This window comes from Aspergillus heteromorphus (assembly GCF_003184545.1).
Source record: "Aspergillus heteromorphus CBS 117.55 chromosome Unknown BO70scaffold_54, whole genome shotgun sequence".
Lineage (NCBI taxonomy): Eukaryota > Fungi > Ascomycota > Eurotiomycetes > Eurotiales > Aspergillaceae > Aspergillus > Aspergillus heteromorphus.
In genome coordinates, this window is record NW_020290459.1 from 30,171 (window position 1) to 41,816 (window position 11,646).

Here is an 11,646-nt window from a genome sequence, read left to right on the forward strand (position 1 = left end):
ACTCTACATACATAAACGCAAGCCGGAGTTTTCAGCGCTTGGTAACCGACGGAGAACGTAGCCGTAATAGAGGAACTCTCTCCCTGGATTTTCCCTTGTCCTCCCCCCTCTTCTCTCTCTCTCTTTCACTCTCTCTCATCCCCCCGGCAGATTTGAGTTCTGATTTCTTTAAATTGGGTCCTGCTCAGCGTACCAAACAGTAGCCCCTTCCATTGACCGCAAATCAATCTTATTTCACTTTGGCCCTTGTCCCCAGCCTCAGAGATGTTGATGTCCGCGGGTCTTTGTGATGCCCACGGGGTGTCTCTTGGCCCAAACCAATGGCGGCTCAGGGCTGCTAAGGCTGCTAATTAATTTGCAATGATGCCAGGGCCAACAAGACTGAACAGAATAGCACAATAAGATTTGACGGGACATAATTTTCAGAAAGACAAGGCTGTCCTGGAACAAAAAGACCGAACAGCAGCCGATGACCCATGGAAAGTACACCACCGGAGTGGATTCATGAATCGTAGAAATGCAAAGCCTTAGCAAGAGATTAGCGTTGTAGGCAAGCACATAGATTCAAAATGTGGTTTGTGAGTTGTGTAATGTATCCGCAATGACGTAAACCTTGCGGCCAAGATAGGAGTCTGATCAATGACCATCTGCCTGTTAGCGTGAAAGCCACCCCCTTTAACGCCGATAACACAACAGGTCAAACGGAGAAAGCCAGGAAGCGCCATGATCCCCGGTCCGGGATCATTGATGCAGTGTCAGGAAACATATGTACATTTGATCAAGCAAGAACGCGCGTACAGTGGCCCATTCAACATAAAGCACACCATTAGATACGACAAGGTCCAAAAATGGTGCATGATGAAAGACGGAAACCAGAGAAGAAAACAAAGCGCAGATAATGAGAAGGCGGAGACAGCGCATAGTATAATACAGAAACCTCAAAGCGTTATCGTATGGTCATAGTTGATATGAAACGAATCAAAAAAGGGCAACAGTAACAGTACGAAAAGCAGAAGTAAAAGGTGCTCAGACCAGCAAGTAGACGAGTCATTGTAACTTGCCGTTTTCATGTAAGAAGTAGAAGGGAGGGCAGATAACAATATAGAGGAGAAAGAAATAGAAAAAAAAAAGAACAGGACGGGCAGACAGATATACTCCCTTAATTCTGAAACTGCTGCCTATAACACCTGTGTTGGGTGAGATTTGCTGCTCGACTGTCCTTGAGGCGCACCAAACTTGGTCTCGTTTTGTATACTGCGTCGCTGACCCTGTCCTCGACCTCCGCGATAGGTACCACGGCTTCTGCCGTATTGATATTGTCCACTATTTGCATGATGGTTGTGACGACGCTCTCCGGTGTTTGGGTTGGGAGCCGTGGTGGTATGTGGTTGCGATGGGTTCGAGATGGGGCGTGGAATGGTGTCTGGGGAGTCATAAACGTAGAGCTTCTTGTCGATGTTTTGTGGAATAGGCTGGATTTCGGTTCCAAGCTCTTGCTCAATCTTGTACAGGTTGAAGCGGTCTTCCCAATTTATGAGGTTGATAGCGAGACCGAGATGCCCGAAGCGGCCGGACCGACCAATTCGATGGAGATAAGTTTCGGCATTCTTCGGGAAATCGAAGTTGATGACCACATTAACAGCTTGGATGTCGATACCCCGAGTAAGCAAATCCGAGCAAACTAGATTCCGGCAAACTCCGTTCCGAAAATCGTGAAAAACCCTGTTTCGATGTTGCTGGAGCATTCTCGCGTGGGAATAAAAGCATGAATATCCTAACTCCGTTATCTTCTTTGCGAGTAGTTCAACTCGATTAGTGGAGTTGCAGAAGATTATCGACTGATTGATTTGCAGCTTGGAAAAGAGGGTGTTCAGACAGTGAACCTTCTGTTTCTCCTCCACAAAGGCATAATATTGGGTGATTCCGCGCAGGGTGAGCTCGTCCATAAGATTTATTTCGTAAGGATTGCGCATGTGTTTGTCCTAGGAGATATTAGCGCGCGTCGGTAGTGACAGAGGTCAATCCAAACATACCTTGAATGACTTCACAATTAAGGGGAATGTGGCGCTGAACAGCATGACCTGACGGTCCTTAGGATGAAACGATAGCAGTTGCTCAATAACCGGTGTAAATTCGGGTGACAATAGCTTGTCGGCCTCGTCCATGACAAAAGTAGGACATTCAGACAGATCAGCTACTCCTTTGCTAGCCAGATCCAGGACCCTTCCCGGGGTTCCAACAAGTATGTGAACCGCGTCATTCAATCTGATGATATCGTCCATCAAGCCAGTTCCTCCTGTGGTGACCATGACATTGATGCCTAGATGTTTCCCCAACGTCTTGCAAACGTGTGACGTTTGGAGAGCTAGCTCTCTTGTTGGAACAAGAATCAGTGCCTGTGTCTTCGTGCTCTTGGGATTTATGCGCTCCAAGGTAGGAATGACGAAAGCTGCTGTTTTCCCCGTGCCATTTTTGGCTCGCGCCAGAATGTCTCTGCCGGTGAGAGCTACTGGTATCGTTTCTTCCTGGATAGGAGATGGCTTCTCAAAACCAGCTTCGAATATACCCATCATAAGCTCACGCTTGATGTAGAAATCTTCAAATTCTAAGCCTTTTGTAGCAGTCACATCCTGTAACGGGTCAGGCTGCAGCTTAGATATGCAGATATACGCGGAGACAAACCTCAGTCTGCGGCCTTGCATCCTTTGCAGGGACATTTAATTGATCTTTCCACTTCGCGTCTGGGTTTGCATCCCTACAAGAGCATGGAGTTAGAGCGTGACGGGATTCACCAGTCAGCGTATGGAAATAACATACCCCAAAGTCGTGTTGTTCAACTGTGAGGCTAGCGCGTCTGCCATGGTGGTTGATTATCGAGAGACGTAAGAGTTACAAAGTGATGGCAATATAGGAACAGACAACCCGGGAGGGATTTGTTGATGGATGCAGCCAGATTAGACCAAGCAAGCACGAGAAGATTGATGTTGGCCCAGTACTTTAAGGGTGCTGGAAACACAATATTTCAAAGTATCTTGATCAACACTTGGGAGGAACAACACACGAGGCGACAGGGTGGATGGATGAGTTGGTGATTCCGCGATGCCAACGCACGAGGCTACTTGACAGAATACAAGGGCTGGGGATGAGAGAAGAAAGAGAGAGGGACGTATGTAAGGGGTCTGCCTGGTCTGGTAATTAACTTGTTGATTCCTTTGTAAAGACCTCAAGGCGTCCTAAGGCAAAGTGCCCGTGTGCAAAGGCCGTCGATGTGGAAGTCAAGAACGAGACTCCAAGGGTTGTCTGAATTGAATGTAGGCTATGATTCGAGCTAGTCAGACGGATCAGTGGTGTGTTTGAGTTTCTAGATGTTGGAGATGTTAGGAAATTTTGTTTGATAAAGGTTGGTCGTAGGGAGAGAAGGCAAATGGCTTATCGTGGAAGAGCGAAGTGGGAAAGATGGAAAACTTCAATGTGGTGGGTGGGAGGTAAGGTGAATAATACATCCATACATATTGATACGGGGTAGTAGATGCCGTAGCATACCCACTCACTAGGTAGTCATGTGCTCTACGGCGTACTAGAACTACACTACTACTTACCTACCAGTAGGTAGGGTACAACGAGGTACGGAGTCCGTACTCCGTACCTATGTACTACAGAGTACCTCAGCCCCTAGATAGCTAACTAACTACCTAGATACCTAGCCCCGGAGGTACTCCGTAGGAGGCCTTACGTACTTGGCAGTCAGTAGAGCTCCGTACTCCGTACTGGTAAGTAGTCTGTTCCGGGTGGGCAAAGCGCGCTTACCGCCTTTCTGGACCCGGCTTGTTTTTCGTTCACTGGCAATACCACCACAGTACCTGGGATAGATACTAAGATACCTACCTACCTTTAGGTGCGTACTTAGGTAGAACACTGCTAAGTATCCATGATATAGATATGCCCATAGATGCGCTTGTTCATGGAATGGTGTACCACTCACTTCGTGAGCCGATTAAGTTTCGCAAATACCCAATTCCTCCGAGCTTTCTTACCTTTTTAGGTATTCAAGACAGCCATCTTTGTAGGTAGGTTCGATTTTTACATGCCAGGATAGTGTAATTTGACAGATAACTATTATTGCCCATATATCTCACACCCCAAACGCAAACGCAACCCGGAGGGGAAATATCTACTGGATAAAATGACGACGAGAGACATCACAGGCTGAGATCTGATACATTTTTAGGATAGCACGTGAGAAAGACGTCCAAAACGAATATGTGAAGAAGAGGGAGCGTAAGAAGATTAGTGGTAAGAAAAAGACAGAGTACAGGGCAGGAAAGGAAAAATGAATGACATAGGTACGTGGCAATCACTTAAAAAGCTGCTGTTAAAAGGGCAGTCTTGTCTGTCCTCGCTCTGGCTCGGCTAACCTGGACAAGTCATGTAAGTACCAGTCTATAAAATGTCATGAATATACATACTCCTTAACTCGGACATCAGGTGCCAGACTGATCTCAGCTCTTGACCCAGGTGTGATAAGTATGAACTGCCGCCCGATGGATCGTCTAGCAGCGAGCATCTATTGTCTCATCAGCAAGCCTCTACTACATTGGTGTTTCCAACATACAAGCATATCGATAGCCATCTTCCTATTGATATGATCCATATACACGTCACTGCCAAGATTAAATCAGCCTCAAGAGATGGTAGAAACACACGGAGCCTTACAATTCATCCAAGCAGCGAATTGGAGAACCCATAGCCTCCCACAACGCCAATAGAAGGCAAACCTGAGAGAACGACTTCTCACCACCAGAAAGCGTCCTTGCACCACGACCGGCACTGTCTTTTGTTATGTCAGGTTCCACCTATGGAGCATTGTTAGTACTGCTGAGGGGGAAAGATAGTAAGGACACATACTTGGAGATCCAAGAGTTTGCCCTCATGGTCGGTTAAGAGTCGACCCCGAAAGCTTCTTTCACTTAAAAGGTACGTGAATTGTGCTTTTGCACGTGATGAAATATGTGACCTGAAAATGAGCCAGCGGTTTTTGCGAAGCTTAAGTGTTGCTTTGAGTACCTAGATTAACTGTTAGAAGGTGTAATTGTTGCGAGAAAGGCATCATATGTACTTCAGCCAATAATTTGAACTCCTCAACCTGCTTTAGAGCCCGATCATAGGATTCAGCTGTCTTCGCAACTTCGGCAGAGAGTTCGTCGCGAGACGCTCCTAGCCTAAATTATCGTAAGCAAGTGTTTGACAGTACATGAATTTTCCCACTCACTGTTGGTTGTAGCGTCCGAGTTCGTTTTCAAGATGGTCAAGCTTTTTGTCCAGACTAGCACCAGTTTCGCCTTCATCAATTGCAACGCGTGGGGAGATTATGCTCGCTTTCTCGCTGTATTCAAGAATACGTGCCGCAATCTCATCTCTTTTGCTGTACAGTCTTTCCCTGTCCTGTTTGCTGTCATTGATTTTCTCAATTGCTGCATTTTTATCACCTATAATTTTTCGGCGCTTTTCTTTAGCGATGTACTCCTCATTCTGAGCAACTCTTAGCTCTTCAGCTATGACGGTGATTTCGGCTTCTTTGGCTGAGAGCACTTGTTTGGCTGCTTTTAATGCCTTTACCATTCTGTTCATAGCATCCACGCTGTCCCTTAAAGACCCGTCATTAATGCTCTTCTCCTCTTCAGCCTCACGAAGAGTAGCTCGTAGCACATCAAGGCTCCCATCTTCGACAGCTTCTCTATCGAGTGTGTCGGTGAGTTCTTCAACCCGATCTTCCTTTTGTTGTAGCGCAACTCGTAGTTCGTTGGCCCTTCGCTCATGTTTCACACGGGCTTTTTTGCAGCTTTCCACTCGAGTCCGGGCAGATCGAAATTGTTGTTCTTGATGACTGAGATTCGTCTTCAGTTCTGCCACTACACTCTGCTGCACTCTAAGAAAAGCTATGAGTACCAATGACATTGCCATAGAAGGAGTTGATCAAAAATCACCTTATTTGTGATTCCAAGTCAGATTTCATGCGAGGGCTCCCATTGTAGGCCGGAACCGGTGCGTGATTTGGCTCACCTGACCGGCTATAAGAGAGATGAAAGCCCTTGCGTCTATCTCCTTGGTTAATGCAATAACACCGCTTTACGTTTCGAGGAGCCTCCCCGTCGAAGAGAACCGAGGATGCTTCCTCTATGTTTTCAATGAGCAGCATCTGTTCTATGCCATGATTGATAATCAACTGTCGACGGACTGACTCGTCCTCGATCTAAAGCTGAAATTAGAGTAAAAGAAACCCTACTAGATTGTACCAAAGGAATATCTGACCTGAAGGATCCGCAAGGCTGTAACGAACTGAGGTTCCGGCTCTTTGTCTGATGTATCAAGGCGTTGATCACCCCCTATGATGATAGGGCAAACACTTCAATTTTCGTTAAAATCTTCCAAAACTGAAGCAGACCTGAAGATACTTACCAATTCACCTTGTTCATTATCTCTGAAATAATGTCCCTGTCATTTATTGAGGCAACGATAAAGCTGTTCAATGTGGCGCCGAACGAATTCTCGAGTATGGAAGACCATTCAGGTTTCAGCAGGCGCACGTAATGACCGATAGGCCCGACAGGACGCCTAGAGAAGGATTGTTCCTTTTCAATCTTGTTAAGAAGAACTGGCATATTTTCATGGAAACCTGAGCTCCGAGGCCCTCCTTTTCTGTTCATATTCAGTAAGGATGATTCTGCCTCTTCAACATCGGCCTTGAGTTTGGCCAGTGGCACTGCGGCTAACTTCACCTCCTTTTCGGCTTTATCAATGTCTTGATCCAAACAACTGGCATATTTTTCGTGCTCCTCATATTGAGTACGGAATTGGGCGGCTTCTGCTTTTGCTTGCTCGAGTTCTGCTTGCTTTCTAGAGTAGCTTCCACCGCTGATCTCGGCTAGACGTCGATTCTCCTTATCGATATTTTGCTGCGTTTTGGAAATTCTCGTTTCTGCATCTTTGAGATATTCTCTGATTTGCCGTTGCTCAGCCTGCGCACCAACGTTAAAAATCTTCTGAAAGCGAGCTCGAGGCAAGGGCCGGTGATACCTGTAGATCATGTCGCTCACTCATCTGAGCGTCCCAGGTCGATTTGACTTCGTTTTTTTCATCCTCTGCTTGATTGAGTTTGGCAGTGGCTTGTTGAACATATTCAGTAGCGGCCTCAGATTCGCCCTCGGCCCTTTGTATAGCAACATCATAGCTACCCAAGCTATCTTCAGCTACCGTAATGTTGTTGTCTGCCCTGAGAATTTCGTCCTGCAAGGAATCCCGTACCTGCTCTCTGTCAAAAATACATATTCATCCCTAACAGAAACGTACATACCCTCTCTTGTTCCTCAACTTGGGTCCAAGCCATTTGCCTTCGGACACTGTTCATCTTCTGTCGCAGGGATTCATGTTGATCAGATATATCCAATTTCCGTTTCGCTGCATCTCTTCGACTTTGTAAGATGACAATATCCTGCTCTCTACTTCTTAATTTCTCCTCAATCTGGTCACCGGACTCCTCAATCAGCCGATAATCTTGGTCCAGTTGTTCCAGTTGCACACCCTTGACAAAGAACTTATACTTTTCACTGGGGCTTGATGTGCTGAGGAATTGGCGGGCCATATCTTGAGAAAGAACATTCATTGGGTTGTCAAATTGCAAAGTAAAGTAGTCAATGATGGAGTCAAGTTCGGCCTTTTTTGTTGAAACAATTCGTCCACTTTCCGATTTTATCTTAAACCCGCTTGTGCCATTTCTGGAAAAGTGACGCTCTATAACGATAGACTTGCCATAGTCATCCGGCATGTAAGCGCCATCTCCCTGGTTTTTTATTCGCACGACAATCGTCGCATTCCTGGACACCAATTTTAGAACTCCATTGTACTCAAAGGGCTTGGTATTACCTACTCTTTGCCTTCCTTGATAAAGCTTTTCAAGCTTTGACCTCGGTTGGTAGCAGATGCTTTACCACCTAGGCAAAGGGTTATGGCTGTGAGAACTGCACTCTTGCCGCTGCCGTTTTTGCCCACAATGAAATTAATCAGGGGCCCCAGCTCGACATAGAACTGGTCATGGCACATAAAATTGTAACATTCTACGCGTTCTAGTATGCCATGCTCGGCCGGCAGGTTTGGCTCATCACTGGCGAAGGAATACTTTTCCTGGATGACTTGGGTAGCGCGCAGTTCAAGTTCATCTTCTTCGTCATCGAGAGCTTGTGTTATAGATCGTTTCCTCCTCTCTTCGTTGATATCATTTACTGAATCATCACTGCCTCCAGAAACAAGAGAACTCGATGTCCGAAGGCGTTTTTGCTATGGTACCCGGGTCAGCTCGCTCTTCAAAATAGACACTACCGGATGACGCTTACCGATGGCGAAGGGCTGGAGTTATCCTCTTCGCTTGAGACTTCTGGCCCCAAATATACCTGAGGGCGTTTCATTGATGGCATTGAGAAACGGCGACTGCAGTATGAAGAGACCTAATACCTAATAAGCCATACCCTATGCTTTGAGTAAGTAGAAAAAGAGGTCGGAAGGTCTCCTTGTAGGAAAAGACAAACAAAGAAACGGAACCCCGCTTTTTACCCACCGGCTCAATTTCCATCCGCTGAGGCTGAAAGCAAAAATCGCATCTTTGTTCCGTGTTCAGAGAAGCTTATTAGTGATATAAGTCGCGTGTCGCGCGTCAGCCTATACACGTGATTCAAGACTGGGACTTTAATGATGTAGTACTGCCAAAGGCGGTGAAAAGGAGGCGGATCGAACCTGCCATAGTGAGCAGTTGCCACTTGCGGCTATTAATAGTATAGATAATCTTATCTATAAGTTCTTATTATCTAGCTAGTTATAATAATGTTATTTTTATCACTATCTTACTATTTATGAATAGCTTTATCTAATATTATTATTATATAATAAGAACTATTTAACCGCAGTATATTATATGTTATGGGGTTCTTGTACAAACCCTTCAAATCCCAAATGCTTGACAATATCTGCGCGACATACTGAAACAATAACAAAGCAAGAGATAGTATTATAAAAAAAAATAAAAGAATATGATTTAAATATTATTATTTTTTATTAATTTCTTTTATATTAATAGTTAATGATTAAATTAATATAATTTAATTATTCAGTATTCTTCTAATATTAGAAATTAATTATATTATAGGATACATCCCAGAGCTATCTGACTTAGCTAGTCTATCTTATTAGACCAATATGTTATGGGGTTCTTGTATAAACCCTTCAAATCCCAAAGACTCAGCAATACCTGTGTGGATACTTTGTTTGATATATTATAATTAAATAAATAATTAAATAAAGTAAAAAATAATATTATATAAAAAGATAAAAAAAATATAATTTAAATATTCTTATTTTTTTTATTAATTTTTTCTGTATTAATAATTAATTATTAGATTAATTTAATTTAATTATCTTTTTAATATTAGAAATTAATTATTATTAAGAGATAATCTCTTAAGAATTAAAAATTATTTAATATATAAAAATAATAAATTCTTTTTACTTAATAATTTATAATAATTAAAAAATTATTTAAGAATTTATATAAATAGTATATATATTATAAATAGATTTAAATAATTAATAAATATATTTTAATTAATAATAATAAAAATATTAGATAATAAAAGCTCAGCTATAAATCTAACTAAAAAGCTTATAATAATATTTTATATTATTATTTATATTAAAAATATTATTTTTTATTTAATATTTAATTATATAATTCTGAACTTACTTTTTAGATTTTATTTAAAATTTTTTTTAAAATATATTATTTTTTTACAAAAAGCTTTATGTAAAATTTTTTATTAATAAAAAATATTTTATGAATAAAATAAAAAAAATTTATTATATTTATAATTATTTTTATAAAAAAGATAAATAATATATACTTTTTTAAATTATTTTTAAATAAAAAATAATAAAAATTACATAATAAAATAATTTATTATAAATAATAAATTAATTATTTAAAAATTTAGATATAAAAAAAAGACTTTTATATAAATTGTAATAATAAAATAAGAAAAAAAAATCTAGAGAAATTTCTTAAAAAATTTAATAAAATTTATATTATTATTAATAATATTAGCTAATTAAATAATTAAAAAAAAACTAAATTTAATACTATTATTTATTAAATAATTATTAAAAATATAATTTAAATAAAGAAAGCTAATTTATATAAAGAATATTATAATTAATTTCTTAAGATTAATTATAATATTTATTATATAAATACTCTAAAATAAAATTCTTATTATTTAAATAAAATAAACTAAAAAACTATATTAATCAAGATTATGACTTTTTATTTAAAAAGTGTTTTTTAAAAAATAAAATCTTTCTTGGAAGAATATTATTCTGTAATAAATTTTAAAAACAATTAAAAAAAATAAAAAAAAACTCTATTTTAAATATAAAAATAATAAATATTTTATATAAAATTATAAAAATAAACTAAGTAAAGTAGCTATAATAAAATCTATTAAAATATTAAATAATAAAAAGTTAAGAAAAATAAATTCTGTATAAAGTTATATATTAGAGAATATTAATAATAGAAAAATATTATTAAATTAAAAATATTTTAAGAAAGTATATCTGAATAATTTTTTTAAAATATAAATATTATTAAATTATAATATTATAATAAAAATATTAATAAATAATAATTATTTAAGCTATAGAATAATTAATAAAATATTTATATACTAAAAAGAATTATTAATAATAAAGATTATTTTCTAACTAATAAAAAAACTATTGAATAGATAGAATATTTAATATATATTATATAAACTTATCTAAATATAGATATATATTTAAAAAAAGCCTTTTTTTATATTTTATTAAATAGACTTAAGTATAATCTTATTCTAGAATTATTTTAAATAAAAAGATTTAATATATAGCTAAAATTAAAATAGAGCTAATTATATTTTTATATAATAAAAACTAGAATTATATAATTTAATTTCACGAAAATTAAAAATAAAGATCACTCAGATTTCTGCTGCTATTATAAATATATATTTATAATAATATTAATATATAAAAATTAAAAATCTTAAAATATTTATTATTATATGCTTTTTTAATTCTTTAAATCTTTATTTGCGAATAAATTACTGTTTTATTATAGCAAAGATATAAATTATATAATTAAATTAATATAAAAAAATAAATAAGATTCTTAGATATTATAAAATCTTTTATATAATATATCTTATAATAAATTATTAATATTATAAAAATACTAATAAAATTATTAAATAAAAACTTTATTAAAGTCAGCTATTTATTTATTATAATATTTATTCTTTTTATATAAAAACTAGAAGAAAGACTTTATTTCTATATAAATTATTATATACTAAATATAATTATTAAAAAGAATTAATATTTTTTATCTTTAATTTAGAAAATATTTAATTAGATTTAATAAGCTCAATAATTTATTAAGCTTAATAGTTTCTCTGTTTTTTATTATATATAAATTATTAAAAGTTAAGAATAAATAATAATCTTTTATATAAAATATAAATTATATAAATAATTAATAATTCTTTTTAATCCTATTAATATTTTAAG

The 11,646-nt window shown here is 37.8% G+C and overlaps 2 protein-coding genes across 2 annotated transcripts; both read right to left on the reverse strand.

The window, feature by feature from the left end:
* Positions 1-1,178: 1,178 nt before the first annotated feature.
* On the reverse strand, positions 1,179-2,861 carry dhh1 (DExD/H-box ATP-dependent RNA helicase DHH1; the record flags this gene model as incomplete). Its single annotated transcript, XM_025541952.1, has 4 exons — positions 1,179-1,982; positions 2,034-2,630; positions 2,683-2,755; positions 2,818-2,861. The coding sequence occupies 4 exons, from the start codon at positions 2,859-2,861 to the stop codon at positions 1,179-1,181; spliced, it is 1,518 nt and encodes a 505-aa protein (XP_025394407.1).
* Positions 2,862-4,074: 1,213 nt separating this feature from the next.
* On the reverse strand, positions 4,075-8,694 carry BO70DRAFT_366838 (DNA repair protein SMC6). Its single transcript, XM_025544445.1, has 15 exons — positions 8,609-8,694; positions 8,388-8,498; positions 7,925-8,331; positions 7,352-7,871; positions 7,075-7,302; positions 6,457-7,016; positions 6,310-6,403; positions 5,985-6,250; positions 5,270-5,926; positions 5,117-5,219; positions 4,906-5,064; positions 4,714-4,853; positions 4,613-4,661; positions 4,467-4,564; positions 4,075-4,415 (listed from the first exon to the last, which is right to left on the reverse strand). The coding sequence occupies exons 2-15, from the start codon at positions 8,466-8,468 to the stop codon at positions 4,373-4,375; spliced, it is 3,405 nt and encodes a 1,134-aa protein (XP_025394408.1). The 5' UTR covers positions 8,469-8,498; positions 8,609-8,694; the 3' UTR covers positions 4,075-4,372.
* Positions 8,695-11,646: the final 2,952 nt, after the last annotated feature.

Coding starts and splice junctions, on each gene's coding strand:
- BO70DRAFT_366838 (XM_025544445.1), bottom strand. CDS start 8,468: ATGCCATCAATGAAACGCCCTCAGGTATATTTGGGGCCAGAAGTCTCA. Junction 8,332..8,387: donor ACTCCAGCCCTTCGCCATCG/GTAAGCGTCATC, acceptor CGGGTACCATAG/CAAAAACGCCTTCGGACATC. Junction 4,565..4,612: donor AGATGGCTATCGATATGCTT/GTATGTTGGAAA, acceptor ATGAGACAATAG/ATGCTCGCTGCTAGACGATC.